Below are 23,185 nucleotides of genomic sequence, written 5' to 3' on the forward strand. Positions count from 1 at the left end.
TTCCTTCTGATCCTTGGAATGGGAACGGTTCCTCTTGGACAAGTTATCTTCTTGGTTTGAACTCCATTAATTAGATGATGATAATGGGGTTCCCTGACCTCTCAATTCTTCAGGAAAAGCACTAGGCTCCATCTGTTGTTAATAAAACGGTGTCTCAAATTACTGAAGCATATAGATTTCTAATGAAAAAGATTGAATATTGTAAAACAAAATACCTGTATGGTATGGTTCTTGAGTGCAGGGTGATCTAACGAGGGTTGTTTATATATATCTACACAATCAATAATATCACCATGTCAGTCTGCATAAGGTAAAAACGTGCAGATTCATGTTATATTAAGCTAAAGAGGATACAAACTAATTATATATAATGGTGTTGCTTAAAGTTTAAATCAGAGATAATACCTTGATAGTCTTGAAGCAGGCTTGTTTAGAAGCTTTAATGTTTTTTCTAGCTCTTCATCTTTTCTGATCCCGTTACTGCTGGTCTTCCTGCAACTTCAACACTGACAATGACACAAAAATAATTAAAAACCATATATCTTAAACATGTCCATGTTCTGCCTTGACATGAGTATTATTCATTCAAATGTTGAATTTATAATAATACCATGACACCAAATTTAATTAGGTACCATACATAGTTTTCTTAATTTAGAATGATATAATACGAATTTAATATTTCCGTCATATCATAAATGATCCTTCTAAGAATGACGTGAATTTAATACCGTCTCCATTATAAAATCTTTGAAAATCAGAGGGGTAGGTTATTTGAAAAAATATTATTCGAAAATTGTTGAATAGATATGTACATTAAATCAAATAAGATAGGATTTTGAGGATGGTTTGATATAATATTTAAAAATTATATCAAAGTTGATAAAAATTAGAATAGTTGTTGGTACATTTTTAAAAACATTTTCTGAAAATATTTAGATTATTTTTTAACCCTACATTTATTAATTTAGTTAAAACTCTCACAATAAAAGTTTATAATTAACAAAGCATCACCACCACCCAAGAATGTGGAAGCCAGCCACCACCGCCGAACTTAGTCACCGGAATGTGTGCACTTCGACGGCCGATTGTACATGATCTGATCTCTCTTTGGCCAGATCCACTGTGATCTGTTGGAAATGGCGAAATTTGGCCGTAAAGTATGGCCATCGTCACGGGCAAATAGATCTGGTCCTGATCTAGCCGTTTCTAGTTAGATCCACAGCAGATTTTGGTCGTCAGCCACACCAAAATATGACCAACTTGGCTAGAAACGGCCAGATTGGTGCATGACTGGCCAGATCCGTGGTCTGCTTCGTAATGGGGTCGACGGTGATGGTGGTACGATGTGGCCAATAGGCTTGGTGGTGATGGGGATATTTTTGTTAATTTATAAAACTTTTATTGTGAAAGGTAATTGTTTTTAGTTGAATATATTGGAAAAAGATAGAATAGGATAATAAAAAACAAAGTCACTCACTTTTATTTTCAAAGAAAAATCCTATTGAATCTGTTTGATTAGAATAATTTTGAATGATGATCCCAATAATGAACAAACACTATCTGTTTATTAATCCAAATAATCGATAACAGAAAAGTGGTTCCAAATAAGAAATAAAAAAGAGGACAATTTCTTCTTTAAGCTTTCATAGGCATATAAGGTCTTGTATTCATTAGACGTTTCATAAACTAACAAATAATGTAATAGAACAATAAATCTTTGACCAAAAATGATGTTTTGTAAAGAATGGTTTAAGATTATGGCATATTTCACTTACATATTCGCCTAACAAATTCTCATCTGAAATGAATTGTTTTGAAAAGAAAAGAAATTAAATTGGCAAAGTTTTGATAAAGTTAAAGAGCTTATTTATAACCTCGGAGTTACAGCCAAACCATTCTTCTAGTTAAGTTGGTTGCTTAATAGGAGTGGTTAGAAAAAAAAAAAAGATAGCTCTTTAAATATACAACTGAGATTATTTTTCTCTATTGATAACAATGAAACTAAGACAAGCTGCACACAATTATTTTCCACATTTCAACCCACCAGGTCCTCCAAATAAGACATTATATCCTAATGGTTCACCATAGACCTCTATAATCAACAGCATAACAATCTGGTTTGTCTGCATACGTATCGATTTTATAATATTCAGCTCCCTGTAACGGTTCCATCCATCGACAACCATCAGGTCCCCGGCATAACTAGTTTTAGACTCTTGATTTGGCAAGAATTGGCCACTTCCCATTTCCAAACCAGTCTCATTTCCCGGATATAGGCGCTCCCCCCAAACAACGGATTTAGCATATCCTTCAAAAGGTTGAACAATTTGCAGGCCAATAACCCACCACGCTCCTTGATTTTGATACAGCCAACCACCCATTTTTGTCATTTATCTTTAAACACCATAAATCTAACGTATATTGGAAATCACCATGATTAGGTCCCGAACTTGATTAAGCGGAATGAGCCTACTTGAACGAATCCTGGGCAATAATTATTGTAGCAACCTGTTTGGCTGTTCGCATCTACTAGAATCAATTACAAATAATAATTAGAGCAATGTATACTTACAACTGACTCATACAAATAGTAAAAAACAAATGATAGAATAATATTTTACTAAATTTATGAATTTTGTTTGTTTGTATGACTCAATTAACAATCAGTTGTAAACAAAATTATTGATATAATTAACTCCCAACAAAAACAAAATTTGTGATTACATCGATGTAAACTTACAGTCCAAGATGTGTATAAACGAGTTTATTATCACGTATAAGTAGGATGAACCTGATATATATAAAAAAAAAAAAAACTCGAACTTAGAACATATATGATTATTAAGTTGGAATTAGAAAATAAATGAACATTGAAACTAGGAGAAAATACAGACCAACCATCAGCTTGTATCTATTATACTGATCTCCATTAAAGTTTTGTATCACATTGATGCTGCACTAAACCATTTACACTTGAAAGTTTTGGGTTATATATAGAAAACATTACTGATCCTCCATAAATTGGCTTCTTTGGATCTTCTCGTATGTGACATTCTGCAAACTGATTATTTATAAATATTAAAATGATTAATACAATAAAAAACAATACGAGATCATAATCTCTCTTGATATGATATTTTACTTAAGTAAATACTGATTCGTGATATATAGAAGGTTAATGAAAAAAAAAATATAGAAATAAATAATATTTCAAGATCCTTCAAAAAGCTTAGATAAGTTTATGTCAGGAGAGAATCCAATAAAATGTAAGAAAAATGTTAACAATATTTCAAACTTATGAAGCAAGTTATGTTATTGATCACAGAGTTACATGGATGTCGTTATCACTTGGATTAAGTATTTGCCTCAGTTGTTTTTGGCAAAGACCTAATCCTGATAAGATCTTCTTCTGAATCCTTGGAATGGGAACGGTTCCTCTTGGACAAGTTTCTTCTGGTTTGACCTCCATTAAGTTAGATGATGCTAATGGGGTTCCCGACCTCTCAATTCTTCAGGAAAAGCCTAGGCTCACTGTTGTATATAAAACGGTGTCTCAAATTACATGAAGCATATGGATTTCTACGAAAAAGATTGAATGTAAAACAAAAATACCTGTATGTATGGTTCTTGAGTGCAGGGTGATCTAACGAGGGTTGTTTATATATATCGACACATCAATAATATCACCATGTTCAGTCTGCATACGTAAAAACGTCGCAGATTCATGTTATATTAAGCTAAAGAAGATACAAAAAACTAATTATAATAATGGTGTTGCTTAAAGTTTAAAATCAGAGATAATACCTTGATAGTCTTTGAAGCAGGTTGTTTAGAAGCTTTAATTGTTTTTAGCTCTTCATCTTCTTCTGATCGGTTACTTGGTCCTGTCATGCAAAAAAATAAGATAATTAATAAAAGAAATTTATTAATTAAATTTGATTGGGTTTGTGCATTCTTACCTAACCTATAATCATTTGATTGATAATATACAGCTTGACATGAAGATGAAGATCCGTAAGCTAATTAAGCTGCCTACGCACACCTCTCCTTTAAACATGCAATCATATTTATTTAATTATTGTCTGCTTTATTTTTGTGTGTCGGGGAGCTTTTGTACTATTATCTTTTCATTTTTAAAATTAAGCTTTTAATTTTCTATCTATAATTTTAATATTAAAGTATAAAGATAAAGTTACTCGTCACTCTTTTAAGTGATTTATTAGGTTTACTTACCTTTAGATAACTCAAATGATAAAACGAGTATTGAGATGTGTGGTTAAGATATACAATCTCAAGTTTGAATACTTTTGAATCTCAAGAGTTAAGTGAGTGATCATGACGGTATGATGTCGTACTAATCATCTATATTATTAGTCGAGATATACACAAACTGATTTGGACCACTTGTTTTAAAAAAAAAAAAAGAGTTATTAGGTTTCTTCGAATCACCTTAAACCATAATAAAAAAATCAAATCAAATAAAAAATTAACATTTGATCATGTCACCATTTGAGTAAGTTCGTAGGATAGTAGAATAAAATTATCTTATAGTATAGTCTTCTAAACTTTACAATAAATAGATATTTTCTTTCTTTCTTTTTAAAATAGAGATAAAGTTGTAAAGACTCATTAAAATAAAAAATAAAATAAAAAAAAGATACAAAACCCCATTTATTCTCATAGTTTAACATTTAATTAAAATTAAAATTTTCATTTACTTATATAAGTTAACTTAAAAATTGAAGTCTACACTGATTTGCTTCTGGGTTTCATGTAAACGTCGTTTATCAAAACTATGTCTACTTAATTACAGAGATTCAAGCTAAATTGAATCCCAAACTTCTTTCACTAGCATTATGAAAATGTAACAATTTATAATACAAAGTTAACTATACTTCCTAAGAGGTCAATGTTATGAAAATCTAAAAAAGAGTGACTCAAATTTACACCACATAAAGGTTAGATATTGGATGAAATGATAAGGCAAATGATGATAATAATAATTGAGTATTATGAGAACAACCAAACCAGAAATGGGAACATCCTAATATGGGGACCCTCAAATTCTAATTACTCATAATCTTGCATAATTCAACCACATAATCTTCTTCTTAACCCTCTTTATCACAACAATCTTTAATCATCATCTCTCTAAATTAGGTGCCTTTTGACATGTGGCCACATTAATATTTCATTTCTTGGTTAATTTATGCTAATGTGAAGTAAAATTTAATTTAAAATTTTGGTTCTGCCATGATGCATACACTTGCATCATCTCTTTTGGCAACTTAATTTTTTTTATAAATACTTTTGCATAGTTTATAATTTAAGTTCTTGGGTTGATTCTGAATTTGACTATCAAACCTTCACAGACACTTCCATGGCCATGAGTGAGCTGGCCAGTCTCCTAAAAGTCATTTGAATGGCAACATCATAAAGCAAATTTGTGTTTTTGTTTCTAGGTCTACAAAACAAACTGTTTTTCTTATGTCAAAAGCAACCCATAGTTTGTAGAACTCAAAGTGAACAAGTAGGGTTAATTTTGGTGAGCAGGTTGTCTTCGGCCCTTAAATTTTGAGCCACTGAAAACATATGGATGGGCCTTAGCCATCAAATTTGATGCAAATTGTTTTTGGAATGGTGTCATTTAAATCCTGTTTAATGTGCTTATACAACAACAGAAGGCCCAAACCATGTTTCATAACTGTCAAGCAAGGAACCTTTGCGGGTAACCATTATTGGGTGGACGGGTGATCGAATATAAACTCTTAAGTATATTACTCAAGAGGTATTGAGTTCGATTTTTCTCAGGTTCTAATAAAGATAACTACTGGAGGTTTACCCGTTTAGGGCCTTGGGACATGTGCGCAAAAGAACCTTTACGGTAGAAAGAGGGTGATGGGAGCGTTGTTCAATATAGGGTATTATGAAATCTTGAGATTATTGAAAATGAACCAAGAATAATTTTATTAATAATGATATTTAAATTTAGACAATTAATTTCCACATTTCAAGCCACCAGGGCCTCCAAATAATACATTATATCCGATTTCTCCCGTTGTATTCCCTCTATAATCAACACCGTAACACGCAGGCTTGTCCGAATATGCGTCTATTGTAAATTTACTTGGATCCCTGTACAGATTGAACTCATCTATAACTTGCAGGCCTCCAGCAAAACAAGTATTCTCTTGATCATTTGATTTGAATTGGCCACTCCCCATTTCCAGAGCAGCCTCGTTTCCAGGACTATAGGCAAATCCTCCCCAAGCAATCCTTTGAGCATTATCCTTCAAAACGTCGAACAAATTTGATGGCCAATATCCCACCAGGATCCTATTTTTTGATATGGTTAACCACCAATTTTTAGTCTTTGGATCCTACATATCAATAATCATTTACACGTAATTAGATTAAATTCTAAGACAATAAAGACAATATTTTATGAAATATATGTATGTATCCCACCTTAAACACCAATAAATCTAGTGTACTTTGGAGATCACCATGAGTAGGTTGATTAAGAACTTGATTCAGAGGAACTGAACCAACTTGAATGAACCCTGGGCAGAGAGTATTGTAGCAACCTGTCTGGTCATCCCGATCTACCTGGAAATCATTTACAACACATGTTCAGACGACCCTTAAGTTAACATACGTAATTTGATGTATTGAAACTTACAGTCCATCGAGTGTATAGACGAGTGTTATTATCGCCGTATAGGTTAGGATTCACCTGAAATAGACAAGAAAAATCAAAACTTAGAACATGTATTATTGTTAAGTTAGGATTAAAATATAAATGACTAATAAAACAAGGAGAATATATATATACATACAATCCATCCAGCTCGAATACTATTATATTTATCTCCCTGAAAGTTTTGTATCCATATTGATACTCCACTGAAATCATATATTGTTGCAATTTTTGGGTTATATATAGAAAACATTGCTGATGCTCCATAAATATGATTGGTTGGGTCTTCTCGTATGTGACAATCTGCAAACTGATTGATTACAATAATTCTTAGAATGATAATGCAATATCAAATAAAATGATAAGAAAGATATTATTATTGCAGTTCATACTGTATATTAACTCACATGGGTTACATGGATGTCGTTATCACTTGGATTATAAGTATTTGCCTTAGTTGTTTTTGGCAAAGACCTAATCCTGATAAGATCTTCCTTCTGAATCCTTGGAATGGGAACGGTTCCTCTTGGACAAGTTAATCTTCTTGGTTTGACCTCCATTAAATTAGATGATGATAATGGGGTTCCGTGACCTCTCAATTCTTCAGGAAAAGCACTAGGCTCCATCTGTTGTTAATAAAACGGTGTCTCAAATTACTGAAGCATATAGATTTCTAATGAAAAAGATTGAATATTGTAAAACAAAATACCTGTATGGTATGGTTCTTGAGTGCAGGGTGATCTAACGAGGGTTGTTTATATATATCGACACAATCAATAATATCACCATGTTCAGTCTGCATACGGTAAAAACGTCGCAGATTCATGTTATATTAAGCTAAAGAAGGATACAAACTAATTATATATAATGGTGTTGCTTAAAGTTTAAAATCAGAGATAATACCTTGATAGTCTTTGAAGCAGGCTTGTTTAGAAGCTTTAATTGTTTTTCTAGCTCTTCATCTTCTTCTGATCCCGTTACTGCTGGTCTTCCTGCAACTTCAACACTGACAATCGACACAAAAATAATTAAAAACCATATAATCTTAAACATGTCCATGGTTCTGCTCTGACATGAGTATTATTCATTCAAATTGCTGAATTTATAATAATACCAGCTGACACCAAATTTAATTAGGTACCATACATAGTTTCTCTTAATTTAGAATGATATAATACGAATTTAATATTTTTCCGTCATATCATAAATGATCCTTCCTAAAGAATGACGTGAATTTAATACCGTCTCCATTTATAAAATCTTTGAAAATCAGAGGGATAGGTTATTTGAAAAAATATTATTCTGAAAACTGTGTGAATAGGATATGGTACATTAAATCAAATAAGATAGGATTCTGAGGATGTGTTTGATATAATATTTAAAAATTATATCAAAGTTGGATAAAAATTAGAATAGTTGTTTAGTACATTTTTTAAAAACATTTTCTGAAAATATTTAGATTATTTTTTAACCCCTACATTTATTAATTTAGTTAAATAGCTCTCACAATAAAAGTTTATAATTAACAAAGCATCACCACCCACCGAAGAATTGTTGGAAGCCAGCCACCACCGCCGAACTATAGTCACCGGAATGGTGCACTGTCGACTGGATTTGACCGATTGTATATTGATCTGGCCTCTTTTGGCCAGATCCACTGTGTATCTGGTTGGAAATGGCCGAAATCTGGCCGTAAAGTATGGCTATCGTCGATGGGCAAATAGATCTGGTCCTAGATCTAGCAGTTTCTAGTTAGATCCACAGCCAGATTTCTGGCTGTCAGCCACAACCAAAATATGACCAACTTGGCTAGAAACGGCCAGATTGGTGCATGACTGGCCAGATCCGAATGGTCATGCTTCGTAATGGCGTCGACGGTAGATGGTGGTAACGATGGTGGCCAATAATGGCTTGGATGGGTGGGGATATTTTTGTTAATTTATAAAACTTTTATTGTGAAAGGTAATTGTTTTTAGTTGAATATAATTGGAAAAATGATAGAATAGGATAATAAAAAACAAGTTGCACTCACTTTTTATTTTCAATAGAAAAATCCTATTTGAATCTTGTTTGATTCAGAATAATTTCCTGAATGATGATCCCAATAAGTGAACAAACACATATTCTGTTTATTAATCCAAATAACATCGATAACAGAAAAGTGGTTCCAAATAATGAAATAAAAAGAGGTACAATTTCTTCTTTAAGCTTTCATAGACATATAAGGTCTTGTATTCATTAGACGTTTCATAAACTAATAATAATTGTAATAGGAACAATAAATCTTTGACACAAAATGATGTTTTTCATAAAAAAGAATGGTGTTAAGATTAATGGCATATTTCACTTACAATATTCGCCTAACAAATTCTCATCTGAAATGAATTGTTGTTGAAAAGAAAAGAAATTAAATTGGCAAACTTTTGATAAAGTTAAAGAGCTTATTTATAACCTCTGGAATTACAGCCAACCACCATTCTTCTTGTTAAGTTGGTTGCTTTAATTAGGAGTGGTTCAGAAAGAAAAAAGATAGCTCTTAAAATATACAACTGAGATTATTTTTCTCTTATTGATAACAATGAAACTAAGACAAGCTGCACACAATTATTTTCCACATTTCAACCCACCAGGTCCTCCAAATAAGACATTATATCCTAATGGTTCACCTATAGACCCTCTATAATCAACAGCATAACAATCTGGTTTGTCTGCATACGTATCGATTTTATAATTATTCAGCTCCCTGTAACGGTTCCATCCATCGACAACCATCAGGTCCCCGGCATAACTAGTTTTAGACTCTTGATTTGGCAAGAATTGGCCACTTCCCATTTCCAAACCAGTCTCATTTCCAGGACTATAGGTAGCTCCCCCCCAAACAACGGATTTAGCATTATCCTTCAAAAGGTTGAACAGATTTGCAGGCCAATAACCCACCACGCTCCTTGATTTTGATACAGCCAACCACCAATTTTTAGTCATTGTATCTTTAAACACCACTAAATCTAACGTATATTGGAAATCACCATGATTAGGTTCCAGAACCTGATTAAGCGGAATCGAGCCTACTTGAACGAATCCTGGGCAATAATTATTGTAGCAACCTGTTTGGCTGTTCGCATCTACCTAGAAATCAATTACAACATACATAATTAGAGCAATGTTATACTTACAACTGACTCATACAAATAGATAAAAAACAAAGGATAGAATAATTATTTTACTTAAATTTATGCAAATTTTGTTTGTTTGTATGACTCAATTAAACAATTCAGTTGTAAACAAAATATTATTGATATAATTAACTCCAAACAAAACAAAATTTGTGATTACATCGATGTAAACTTACAGTCCAAGATGTGTATAAACGAGTTTTATTATCACCGTATAAGTTAGGATGAACCTGATATATATATGAAAAAAAAACTCGAACTTAGAACATATATGATTATTAAGTTGGAAATTAGAAAATAAATGAACATTGAAACTAGGAGAAAATACAGACCAACCATCCAGCTTGTATGCTATTATATTGATCTCCATTAAAGTTTTGTATCCACATTGATGCTGCACTAAAACCATTTACACTTGAAAGTTTTGGGTTATATATAGAAAACATTACTGATCCTCCATAAATTGGCTTCTTTGGATCTTCTCGTATGTGACATTCTGCAAACTGATTTATTATAAATATTAAAATGATTAATACAATAAAAAAACAATACGAGATCATAATCCTCTCTTGATATGATATTTTACTTGAGTAAATACTGATTCGTGATATATAGAAGGTTAATGAAAAAAAAATATATAGAATAAATAATATTTTTGCAAGATCCTTCAAAAAGCTTAGATAAGTTTATGTCAGGAGAGAATCCAATAAAATGCTAAGAAAAATGTTAACAATATTTCAAACTTATGAAGCAAGTTATGTTATTGACTCACATGAGTTACATGGATGTCGTTATCACTTGGATTATAAGTATTTGCCTCAGTTGTTTTTGGCAAAGACCTAATCCTGATAAGATCTTCCTTCTGAATCCTTGGAATGGGAACGGTTCCTCTTGGACAAGTTAGTCTTCTTGGTTTGACCTCCATTAAGTTAGATGATGCTAATGGGGTTCCCTGACCTCTCAATTCTTCAGGAAAAGCACTAGGCTCCATCTGTTGTTAATAAAACGGTGTCTCAAATTACATGAAGCATATGGATTTCTACTGAAAAAGATTGAATGTAAAACAAAATACCTGTATGGTATGGTTCTTGAGTGCAGGGTGATCTAACGAGGGTTGTTTATATATATCGACACAATCAATAATATCACCATGTTCAGTCTGCATACGGTAAAAACGTCGCAGATTCATGTTATATTAAGCTAAAGAAGGATACAAACTAATTATATATAATGGTGTTGCTTAAAGTTTAAAATCAGAGATAATACCTTGATAGTCTTTGAAGCAGGCTTGTTTAGAAGCTTTAATTGTTTTTCTAGCTCTTCATCTTCTTCTGATCCCGTTACTGCTGGTCTTCCTGCAACTTCAATCAATGAACAACGACACAAAAATAATTAAACACCATATATCTTAAAATGTCCATGTTTCTGCTCTGACGTGAGTATTATTCATTCAAATTGGAATTTATAATAATACCAGCTGACACCAAATTTAATTAGGTACCATACATAGTTTTCTTAATTTAGGATGATATAATACGATTTAATATTTTTCTGTATATCATATATAAATGTCCTTCCTAAAGAATGACGTGAATTTATACTGTCTCCATTTATAAATCTTTGAAAATGAGGGTTGTGGTAGGTTATTTGAAAAAATATATTCTGAAAACTGTTAATAGGTATGAGATATTAAATCAAAATAAGATGAATTTAAGGTACTTTGGTATAATATTTAAAAATTATATCAAAATAAAAAATAGAATAGTTGTTTTGTACATTTTGAAACATTTTCTGAAAAATTTAGATTTTTTAACTCTACATTGTTAAATTAGCTAAAACTCCACAATAAAAGTTTTTAATTAACAAAACATCACCACCACTAAGAACTGCCGGCAGTAAACCACCACACCGAATGGTAGTCACCGAATGGTACACTATCACTGATGGCCGATGTAATTGATCTGGCCCTTTGGCCAGATTCACTGTGATCTGGTTGGAAATGGCCGAAATTGGCCGAAAGTATGGCCGTCGTAACAAGCAAATAGATCGTCCTTGATCTAGCGTTTTGGCTAGATCCACAACAGATTTTGGCTGTCAGCCACGACCAAAATTGGCCAACTTGGCTATAAACAGCCAAATTGGTGCATGACCGGCTAGATTGCATGGTCGTGCTTCGTAATGGCATCGACGGGCACAGTGGCAGCGATAGTGGCCAGCAGTGGCTTGGGTGGTGAGGTGTTTTTTAATTTATAAAACTTTATTGTGAAAGGTAATTTTTTGTTGAATATAATTGGAAAATGATAGAATTGAATAAGAAATGATAGAATAGGATAATAAAAAACAAGTCCACTCACTTTTTTATTTCAATAGAAAAATCCTATTTGATTCAGAATAATATTTTGAATAATGATCCCAATAAGTAAACAAACACATATCTGTTTATAATCCAAATAAAATCGATAACAGAAAAGTGGTTCCAAATAATGAAATAAAAAGAGGCACAATTTCTTCTTTAAGCTTTCATAGACATATAAGCTTGTATTCGTTAGACGTTTCAAAACTAATAATAATTGTAATAGGAACAATAAATCGACACAAAATAACGTTTTTATAAAAAAGAATGGTGTTAAGATTAATGGCATATTTCACTTACAATATTCGCCTAACAAATTTTATCTGAAATGAATTGTTGTTGAAAAGAAAAGAAATTAATTGGCAAATTTTGATAAAGTAAAGAGCTTATTTATAACCTCGGAATTACAGCCAACCACCTTCTTCTGTTAAGTTGGTGCTTTAATTAGGAGTGGTTCAGAAAAAAAAAGATAGCTCTTAAAATATACAAAGAGATTATTTTTTCTCTATTGATAACAATGAAACTAAGACAAGCTGCACACAATTATTTTCCCCATTTCAACCCACCAGGTCCTCCAAATAAGACATTTATCCTAATGGTTCACCTATAGACCTCTATAATCAACAGCATAACAATTGGTTTGTCTGCATACGTATGATTTTATAAATTCAGCTCCCTGTAACGGTTCCATCATCGAAACCATCAGGTCCCGACTAACTAGTTTTAGACTCTTGATTGGCAAGAATTGGCCACTTCCATTTCCAAACCAGTCTCATTCCAGGATATAGGTAGCTCCCCCCCAAACAACGGATTTAGCATATCCTTCAAAAGGTTGAAAAAATTTGCAGGCCAATAACCCACCAGCTCCTTGATTTGATACAGCAACCACCAATTTTGTCATTTTATTTTAAACACCAATAAATCTAACGTATATTGGAGATCACCATGATTAGGTTCCAGAACTTGATTAAGCGGAATCGAGCTACTTGAACGAATCCTGGGCATAATTATTGTAGCAACCTGTTTGGCTGTTCGATCTACCTGGATCAGTTACAATATATATAATTAGAGCAATGTTATACTTACAACTGAGTACTACAAATAGATAAAAAACAAATGAAGAGTAACCATTTTACATAAATTTGTGCAAATTTTGTCTGTTTGTTGACTCAATTATACAACTCAGTGTGAGCAAAATATTATGATATAATTAACTCAAACAAAACAAAATTTGTGATTACATCGATGTAAACTTACAGTCCAAGAGTGTATAAACGAGTTTTTTATCACCATATAAGCTAGGATGAACTGATATACATAAAAAAAAAAAAACTGAACTTAGAAAATATATGATTATTAAGTTGGGAATAGAAAATAAATGAACATGAAACAGGAGAAATACAGACCAACCATCCAGCTGTATACTATTATACTGATCTCCATCAAAGTTTTGTATCCACATTGATGCTGCAATAAAACATTACACTTGAAAGTTTTGGGTTATATATAGAAAACATTACTGATCCTCCATAAATTGGCTTCTTGGATCTTCTGTATGTGACATTCTGCAAACTGATTTATTATAAATATTAGAATGATTATACATAAAAAAACAGTGCGAGTCATAATCCTCTCTTGATATGATATTACTTAAGTAAATACTGATTCGTATATATAGAAGGTTAATGAAAAAAAAAAAAAAAATAGAATAAATAATATTTTTACAAGATCCTTCAAAAAGCTTAGATAAGTTTATGTCAGGAGAGAATCCATCAATAAATGAAAGAAAATATAACAATATTTCAAACTATGAGCAAGTTATGTTTTTGACTTACATGAGTCACAGGCTTTGAATTATCATTATTTTATTTATTTTTGATAAAGACTTAATCCATAAGATGTTCCTTGAATCCTTGGAATGGGAACAGTTCCTCTTGGACAAGCCTTTCTCAGTTGTCTCCCTTAAATTAGTCGACGACAATGACGATAATGTGGTTTTCCCCCTCTAGTTCTTTAGGAAAAGGCTAGGCTTCATGTTGTTAATAAACAAATTACTGTAACATATCCGAATGTAGAATTATTTACGATGAATTTAACAAAATATATTACCTGTATTGTATGGTTCCTGAGTAAAGGATGATGTAACGAGGGTTGTTTATGTATATCGACAATCAATACATCACCATGTTTAGTCTGCATATGATAGAAATATCATCACAAATTCTGTTACATTAAGCTAAAGAAAAAGGAAAACTAATTATAATGTGTTGTTGCCTAACCTTGATAGTCTTTAAAGCAGGCTGGTTTAGAAGCTTTAATTGTTGTTCTAGCTCTTATCTTTCTATGGATATTGATGTTCTTCCATCGACATTGATAATCGACACAAGAATGACAAAAAACCATATTGTCTTAAGATAGCCAGTTTGTGCAGTAATGTGTTATTAGCTTCCAAAATTGTTGAATTTATAATAGGGTATTCACAACAAATTTGATTGAGAGCCATACTAGTTCTCTAAATTTAGATTATGACACGATTTAATATTCTTTTGATCTAAATAAATGATCTTGCCTTAACAAAATTCTAATTCTTGGGCAGGCTTCCATGGACATTAATCTCATTCTAATTAAGTTAAGTACGATTTCCCCCTGAGGTTTGCAAAGCAAATACTCACCAGACGTGGGCAGGCTTCCGGACATATACTCTCATTCTAATTGAGTTAAGTACGATTTCCTGAGGTTTGCAATAAGCAAATACTCCCCAGACAAATTTTAAAAACAATTAGGTCATGAATGTAATAGACGTACGCTAACTTTAACAGATGAAAGGACAACTTAGTATATAACTTTTTTAAAATTTATTAAAGAAATACTCTTTCTCATGTGCCATCCCTCCCAAGCTAATTTATCTCTCTTTACTCTCTTCTATCCATCTCTCTTTTATTTCTCCTTCCCCATAATTTTCAGACTCCATAGCCAAACCACCATCGTGTTACTGGTTGTGCTGGTGGCTAACGATGCGATACTGGTGGTGGTAAATGCGGTGAATGGGACAATGAAGATATTTCGGTCTATACTGCTAAACATATGTGCTAGAGTCAGACGGTATTAATGTAATTTTTTTTTTCGTGACTAGGGGTGTTCAGACTAGATTGCGCACACATTAACTAAATCTCTAAAGTCTTAAAGTTAACGATCGGATATAAACAATAATAACCATCAATATTAACAATCTAGGTGACTCGAATTCAGAATCTCTTGTATAATAGACCTAAGAATTCTTATTCAACCACTCAACCATCCAAGTGTGGTTGATTAATGTAATTTTCACTGACCAAGATCGCTTAATCAGTTATGAGAGGATCTCAATGATCCAAAACAAATTGTTGTTAAAAAAAAAAAAAAAAAACTGATAAATAAATTGTGATCATTCAAAATATTAGTGATCCATGTTGCAAGATTTGATAAACTTTGGTACAGTAAAAGAGGTTATAACAATGGTTGTTACAAATATTAGTAAAGGGTTGTCCGTAGTTGACACTTCCTCAAAAAAACATAACAATAACTTGAGATTTATAGATCAATTAACGGTGAAGTGAAGAGAGTTGGAGTAAATTATTTTCTACATTTCAAGCCACCAGGACCTCCAAACAATACATCAAATTCTAAAGCTGGACCAGTATAGCCTCTATACTCAACGCCATAACAATTTGGATTGCTTGTATAGGTTTCTACCTTATAAGGACTTGGATTCATATAATGATTTGTTTCATCTACAAATTGAAGTTTTGCAGCAAAACAAGTTTTAAGCTCTTGCTTTGATAAGAATAGCCCACTCCCCATTTCCACACCACCATCATCTTTTGGACTATAGGCTTGTCCTCCCCAAGCAATTCGGTGAGCTTCATCCTTCATAATGTTGAACAAACTTGCAGGCCAATAACCAATAGCTGTCTTTGATTCTGGTCTAGCGAACCACCAATTTTTAGTCTTTATATCCTACATCACTTGTGAATGTTAGCGTTTTTTAACAATCCTGACTTAATTAAACAAGTAAAATGCTCAAATTCACTAAAAGATTAAATTTTATTTTAGTCACCTTAAAAACCACAACATCAAGGACACTGCCTCCATGAGGATCATGAATAATAGGTAGTAGAACTTGACTGACGGGGTAGGGGCCAACTTGAACAAAACCAGGGCAGAGAATATTGTAGCAACCTGTTCTAGCTCGTCTACCACTATCAGCCTGCAACATTATATAAACAGCATATGTAATGTAATTAATTCCATAATGTAGTTATCCTATTAATTACTTTTTATTTAGTAGACGTATTCTTGATTTCTTAAAACTTACTGTCCAACGAGTGTATAAACGAGTTATACTATCTCCATATAACACCGGATCCACCTAATACACAAATCAAACTCAGACTTGGAGCATAAATTACAAGTCATATTATATAAGAACAAAGACAAATAATGTTGCCCTCAGGTAAAGTTTTTAACATGTAGACAAAAACTGAGTGACTGATTGTTAGATTTAATTTTTCATCTTATGAAGCTAACGAGTACTGGTTGCTTATCTTTGGTCTGCACATAAAAAACTTCATAATGTCTGTACCAGAGATTAACTATATGTATGTCGCGATGCTGATACGTACCGTCCATCCGACCTCAATACTATTATATTGTTCATCGTTAAAGTTTTGAACCCACAATGTTGTTGCACTGTACTCATCTTTAGATGTAAGTATTGGGTTGTATACAGAAAACAAAGCTGATCCTCCACTAAATGATTTGTTTGGGTGTGCTTGTATATTACAATCTGCAATCTGGTTTATACAATTATTAGAATGATTAATTAATATAATTGATCAGATAATATATATAATAACATTGGAACTTATGAACCCAACAGCATAGGTTACTCACCTGAGTCGAATTGTCGTCATTATTTGAGTTGAAATATGCTTCCTTTCTTTGTGACAAAGATTTAAGTCTTATAAGATCTTCCTTCTGAATCCTTGGAATTGGAACAGTTCCTCTTGGACAAGATGTGCCTCTCAGTTTCATCTTCATGAAGTTAGATGATGATAATGGAGTTCCTTGACGTTTCAACTCTTCAGGAAAAGAACTAGGCTCCATCTATTATTAAAGAAGTAGTGTATCAAAATATTACAACATATCCTCTTTTTCATGGACGTCGATGAACACTAAATTTTTTACAGTTTAAAAAGCCGATGCAGAGTCTTTAGAAGAAATTGACTATACCTGTATGGTATGATTCTTGAGCAAAGGATGATCGAATGCAGGTTGTTTGTATATATCGACACAATCAATAATATCACCATGTTCAGTCTGCATAACATAAAAACATCACAAATCCATATCATATTAAGCTAAAGAAAGAAAAATTAGAGATAATATACCTTGATAGTCTTCAAAGCAGGCTTATTTAAAGCCTTTAATTGCTGTTCTATCTCTTCATCTTCTTCTTCTTTAGATAACAATGTTCTTCCTTCAACTCCAGCACTTATAATTGACACCAAAACAATAGACAACCATATTCTTCTCCTTAACATAACCATGTTTTTTTACTTAGTAATAATCAATATTATGCATTCCCATTAGTCCATTTAAAGCCATAGTTCTTTTTAAATTATATGCCATGAATTTAATGTTCCTAACTAGTTCATAAATTCCTTTTCTTGAAAGAATAACATGACTTTAATGTTACGCTCCATTTATAGAACACACCCTATTTGTTGATTGGACAAATTAATGTGAGTTTCATTCCTTGTCATAATTAATTATTTTTTAGTTAATAATAGAGTAAATGACTTTTCCCACCCAAGGTTTTCCTTAATGACATTTTCCACCCAAAAAGTTTCAAAATACCACTTTCCCACTTAAAGTTTATATTCCGTTAATACCTAAAATACACTTCACTTTCTCAACCAGTTTTTGGCGAGTTACCATGAGTCAGGGTAAGAGGGGTTTATTAGAGTGGAGGTCGATGGATCGAATGGCCGTGACTGATTGAATATTCGCAGTCGAAATTAGTTGAAAATCTGTTAAGAACATGAAACGTTAGCTTTGCAGTGGTCGACAATTGATAAGAAATCAAGTGCCGCAATGAGAGAGGTTTTGTAGAGAGGCGACCAGAGGTTAAAATAGTGGTGACAAAAAGAATTTTCGTCGCCCAAATCAGCCGGAATTGACTTTGGCTATTAACATAAATAGAATATTAAGTTTGGATAAGAAAGTGGTATTTTGTAACTTTTTGATGGGACAGTATCATTAAGGCAAACCTTGGGTTGGAAAAAGTTGTTTACTCTGTATATTATTAGGTAATTGATTTTGAAGTCTAGACTCTATTGAACAAACTTAAAGGATTTACCCTTAAGTTTTTTTTAAGATTAGTATATGCATATGCACGTATATATTTAGAGAAAAAAAAATGACTATATGTATATTAAATATAATATTATTAGATAAATATAAAGACGATATAATAGATAAATGTCAATAAAAAATTACGAGAAAAAATCAAACTCGGTATAATGAGCTAGTGTCAACTACAATAATGGGCTGATCAAGTGATCCCAGTTCTTAAACTGGGCGTACTCTAAGCCCAATTCGACCCAATCATCTGCTCGATTTTTCTTTGGCGCTATCCTCGTAATTCAAATTTCAAATTCACAACGGTTAAACTCAAACAGCTGGATCCCACCAACAATTCCATTTCAAATTTCAAAAACTCACCTTAATTGGACAAACCGACAAACAACGGTTACATCCCACACTCCACTCTATAAAATTCCCCTTCAAATCTTCCACATTCTTAACTTTCTGCTTTATTTTACAGTCAAGGCGTCTTCGTATACGTCTTTGGCATCTCAAATCTCTTCAAAACTCTCAAATCTCAACGCAAAATCACTCCCAAAATCAACCCAAAATGAGAGAGTGCATCTCCGTCCACATCGGTCAAGCCGGTATCCAAGTTGGTAACGCCTGTTGGGAGCTCTACTGCCTTGAACATGGCATTCAGGTCAACTTTTTTTTTTTTTTTTCTCTCTCTCTCTCTTAATTTTCACATCTGATAACTACCTTTTTGACTTAACCATATGGGTGCTAACAAAGTTCTGGTATTTCTGTTATTGCAGCCTGATGGGCAAATGCCCGGTGACAAGACTGTTGGCGGCGGAGACGACGCTTTCAACACTTTTTTCAGCGAAACCGGAGCCGGAAAGCACGTGCCACGTGCCGTGTTTTTGGATCTGGAACCGACTGTGATCGATGAAGTCAGAACCGGGACTTACCGCCAGTTGTTTCACCCGGAACAGCTGATTAGTGGCAAAGAAGATGCTGCTAACAACTTTGCAAGAGGACATTACACAAGTAAGAAAAATAAAAAAGTGAACTCTGAATATATGGATTGATAAAGTTTGGATTTTCAATACTAATTTTTTAACTTTGTTATTGCAGTTGGGAAGGAGATTGTGGATCTGTGTCTTGATAGGATTAGGAAATTAGCTGATAACTGTACTGGGCTTCAAGGATTTCTTGTGTTCCATGCTGTTGGTGGTGGAACTGGATCTGGGCTTGGATCTTTGCTTCTTGAGAGGCTCTCTGTTGATTATGGCAAAAAATCAAAACTTGGGTTTACTGTTTATCCTTCTCCTCAGGTTTCAACTTCAGTTGTTGAGCCTTACAACAGCGTGTTGTCAACTCACTCTTTGCTAGAACACACTGATGTTGCTGTGTTGCTTGACAATGAAGCAATTTACGACATCTGTCGCCGCTCTCTTGACATTGAGAGACCCACTTACACTAACCTCAACAGGCTTGTTTCTCAGGTAAAGTTGTGATTTTTTTTTTTTTCCAATTTCTGAAATGGTTTTGAGTTATGGATTGTGTTTGGTTTGGTTGATGAGAGACTTTTGTGTATTTCTTTGCAGGTTATCTCTTCTCTAACAGCCTCTCTTCGTTTCGATGGAGCTTTGAATGTGGATGTGACTGAGTTTCAAACAAATTTAGTCCCATACCCCAGGATTCACTTCATGCTTTCTTCATATGCGCCTGTGATTTCAGCAGAAAAGGCCTACCACGAGCAACTCTCTGTGGCTGAAATCACCAACAGCGCCTTTGAGCCTTCATCTATGATGGCTAAATGCGATCCACGCCATGGGAAATACATGGCATGTTGTTTGATGTACAGAGGAGATGTAGTCCCCAAAGATGTGAATGCAGCTGTGGCCACAATCAAGACCAAGAGGACCATTCAATTCGTTGACTGGTGCCCAACTGGTTTCAAATGTGGAATCAACTACCAGCCTCCGACGGTGGTTCCTGGAGGGGACTTGGCCAAGGTTCAGAGGGCAGTGTGCATGATTTCAAACTCAACAAGTGTGGCTGAAGTGTTCTCGAGAATTGATCACAAGTTTGATTTGATGTATGCAAAGAGGGCATTTGTGCACTGGTATGTGGGTGAGGGAATGGAAGAGGGAGAGTTTTCTGAGGCTAGAGAGGATTTGGCTGCACTTGAGAAGGATTATGAGGAAGTTGGGGCAGAGTCTGCTGAGGGAGAAGATGATGAAGGAGATGAGTACTAGGCAGGCCGAAATAATGAATGTTGTAGGAATTGGTTGTTCCTTTCTTCTGCCAATGGACTCATTGGTCTTCAATCAAATTAGTAGTTAGAATTAATATGTTTTTCCTTCCTTTAGTTTGTTCAATGAAATTTCCATATTTTCTGGTATTAACATCTGCCATTGTTCGTTTCTATTTGAATGCTCCTCATAAGATCAAATGAAAAATAGAAGAAGATTATTATGGAAATTTCATCATCCTTGTATTTACTTGTTTTCTGTACACATACAAGACTCCTGTTTCTTCTCTCCCTCTCTCACTTTAACTCCTAAAAACACCAAGAAAACTACAAAATTCAAAGGAAGAAAGAAAACTACAAAATTCAAAGGAAGAAAACAAAAAGAAGAAAAAGCTTTCACTAGCTCTCTTAAGTTCTTAACTATTTTCGAGCTCTGCCCATTCGAAAACCCCTCAACCTCAACCGGCTCCTGTTAAACAAAATAATAATTTTTAATTAACTCAAAAATCAGATAATTGTTTCGGGTCAAAAATTAAATACAGTGTCAGCTCTACCCGGCCCAAATCCGACTTATAAACAAGTAAAAAAATATACTTCAGCGGGAACCGGTCAACCGCTTTGAAATTTTTTCTCCGTTTCTCGAGAAACAAACAGACGATAAGTCTTAATCAGAATTTAAAAACCTAAAGGAGTTTAAAACTGAAGATTCCAAAATCAGAGCAGGAGAAAATTATATATTCTTTATCTTTTGTAAATTTTCTCTGCCAAACAGCAAACAAGAAAAACATAAAACGAGCTGAAAGCAACAGTCACGGAGGATAAATCTGCTGGACATCATTAATAATTTAAAATCTAAACGAGTTTAAAACTGAAGACTCTTAAAATCAGAAAAAAAAAAAAAAAAACAAAAAAAAGAGGAAGATTATTTTCTTTCTCTTTCGTCAATTGTCTCAGCCATCGAACACAAAAGAGAACAAGGAAACAAACAAACCTTTACGAATCAGTATTTAGTTTCAGTGCGAGGCGGCTCTGACACCAGTTGTTCTCTCAGTCTTGCCGCTAAGAGGTGAGCAAGGCAAGATCGTTGTTGTCGGTCGAGAAAAAACGACAAATTTTACTTGTCGTTCATGGAAACAACTGTCAATCTTTTTACGATCTTTAATATTCGTGTTTAAACAACAACCTTCGCCATCAATATCTTCTCTAAGCAACAACTCCTCTTCCTTAACTCTCAATACCTGATTATGCACGTATCGCCGGAACATCGCCACCGATCGCGGCGACTCTTCCACGTCTTCAGTCGACGATCCGCCACTCTCCTGCTCCACATCCGTCGCCTCAGTCCTCACCGGAAACACCGCCTTCATCGAAACCGGTAAGTCCAGATCGATCTTGTTCTCTGCTTTCACAGTCATTGTTTTCTTTATTATTTATTTTTATTAATCAACTTATTGATCGAATGCGGAAGATTTTTCCATTTCGGTGTTGTTTATATACGGGGAACAAGAGGAGAGAGATGATTAAAACGGTGCGCCTTGGAAGTTAGTTACGTGGTGGAGAAGGGTGTTCGGATAATTGACACGTGCACAGATGTTGACTACTGAAACATGTGGTGATTAACACTCAGCCAGGAAACCGTTGCCGTTTGGTTAGCAACAAGTCTTGGATACCCTAATATGGTGCCACATCAGCTGGTCCACAGTGCCAGATCAGTTCAGTTGAATTGATTCACAAATCCGATAAATAAACAAATTATGCAAAATTAAATCTGATTTACGTTGTAGTGTAAATAGATTATTGGTGGCCACGTCACATCAAATATGTTATAGAATTCGTTTGTGGAGTCCACCTGGAAGGGAGGATAGCTATGCGGCCATTTGGGTGGGTTTGGATGGAAATTGTGGGACACGGGTCGAAAATCGGTAGGGAGAGGGTAAAGTTATTCAAGTGAATGTTTTTTGCTGTTCAAAAACGGAAAGAGCCGTTTTAGTTTGAAGGTGGAACTAAACAGGTGGTGAACTATGATTGGTGATGCTTTTAACGTGATAAAGGTGAAGTGATTTTGATCTGGAATGCATGCGGTCAAACTGAAACAATGGTAACGCTGGTTTTGCCACGAGGCAGGCTTACGTCATTCAGAAATTTTAAGTTCTAGGACAAAATTATTAGAAAATAATGGAATAATAAAGTTGCCAAATCATCACAACCTCCATTCATATAAAATCCGACATTCAAGTTGGTTACGGCTCTCATGTTTGTCATCGAGCTTGATTTTCCTTTTCTAAAATCTGTAATTTAATACGATACAAAAATTTTAACTATAAAGTATCTGTGGATGGTTTAGA

The 23,185-nt window shown here is 33.8% G+C and overlaps 4 protein-coding genes across 4 annotated transcripts; 1 reads left to right on the plus strand and 3 right to left on the minus strand.

The window, feature by feature from the left end:
- Positions 1-5,999: 5,999 nt before the first annotated feature.
- Positions 6,000-7,762, minus strand: LOC116146006. Its single transcript, XM_031431417.1, has 7 exons — positions 7,607-7,762; positions 7,413-7,499; positions 7,111-7,329; positions 6,843-7,013; positions 6,686-6,739; positions 6,472-6,612; positions 6,000-6,383 (listed from the first exon to the last, which is right to left on the minus strand). Exons 1-7 carry the CDS (start codon positions 7,760-7,762, stop codon positions 6,000-6,002), a joined length of 1,212 nt encoding a protein of 403 aa, XP_031287277.1.
- A 1,545-nt stretch (positions 7,763-9,307) lies between these two features.
- On the minus strand, positions 9,308-11,384 carry LOC116146007. Its single transcript, XM_031431418.1, has 5 exons — positions 11,378-11,384; positions 11,143-11,237; positions 10,949-11,035; positions 10,649-10,867; positions 9,308-9,829 (listed from the first exon to the last, which is right to left on the minus strand). Exons 1-5 carry the CDS (start codon positions 11,382-11,384, stop codon positions 9,308-9,310), a joined length of 930 nt encoding a protein of 309 aa, XP_031287278.1.
- Positions 11,385-15,841: 4,457 nt separating this feature from the next.
- On the minus strand, positions 15,842-17,817 carry LOC116146008. The gene is made up of 7 exons (XM_031431419.1): positions 17,659-17,817; positions 17,501-17,587; positions 17,162-17,374; positions 16,891-17,061; positions 16,584-16,637; positions 16,326-16,475; positions 15,842-16,225 (listed from the first exon to the last, which is right to left on the minus strand). Exons 1-7 carry the CDS (start codon positions 17,815-17,817, stop codon positions 15,842-15,844), a joined length of 1,218 nt encoding a protein of 405 aa, XP_031287279.1.
- A 1,107-nt stretch (positions 17,818-18,924) lies between these two features.
- Positions 18,925-21,070, plus strand: LOC116145968 (tubulin alpha chain-like). Its single transcript, XM_031431386.1, has 4 exons — positions 18,925-19,280; positions 19,396-19,630; positions 19,718-20,088; positions 20,191-21,070. The coding sequence occupies exons 1-4, from the start codon at positions 19,188-19,190 to the stop codon at positions 20,842-20,844; spliced, it is 1,353 nt and encodes a 450-aa protein (XP_031287246.1). The 5' UTR covers positions 18,925-19,187; the 3' UTR covers positions 20,845-21,070.
- The last annotated feature ends 2,115 nt before the right edge of the window (positions 21,071-23,185 follow it).

Source organism: Pistacia vera, unplaced genomic scaffold (assembly GCF_008641045.1).
Source record: "Pistacia vera cultivar Batoury unplaced genomic scaffold, PisVer_v2 Contig470, whole genome shotgun sequence".
NCBI classification, from domain to species: Eukaryota; Viridiplantae; Streptophyta; class Magnoliopsida; order Sapindales; family Anacardiaceae; genus Pistacia; species Pistacia vera.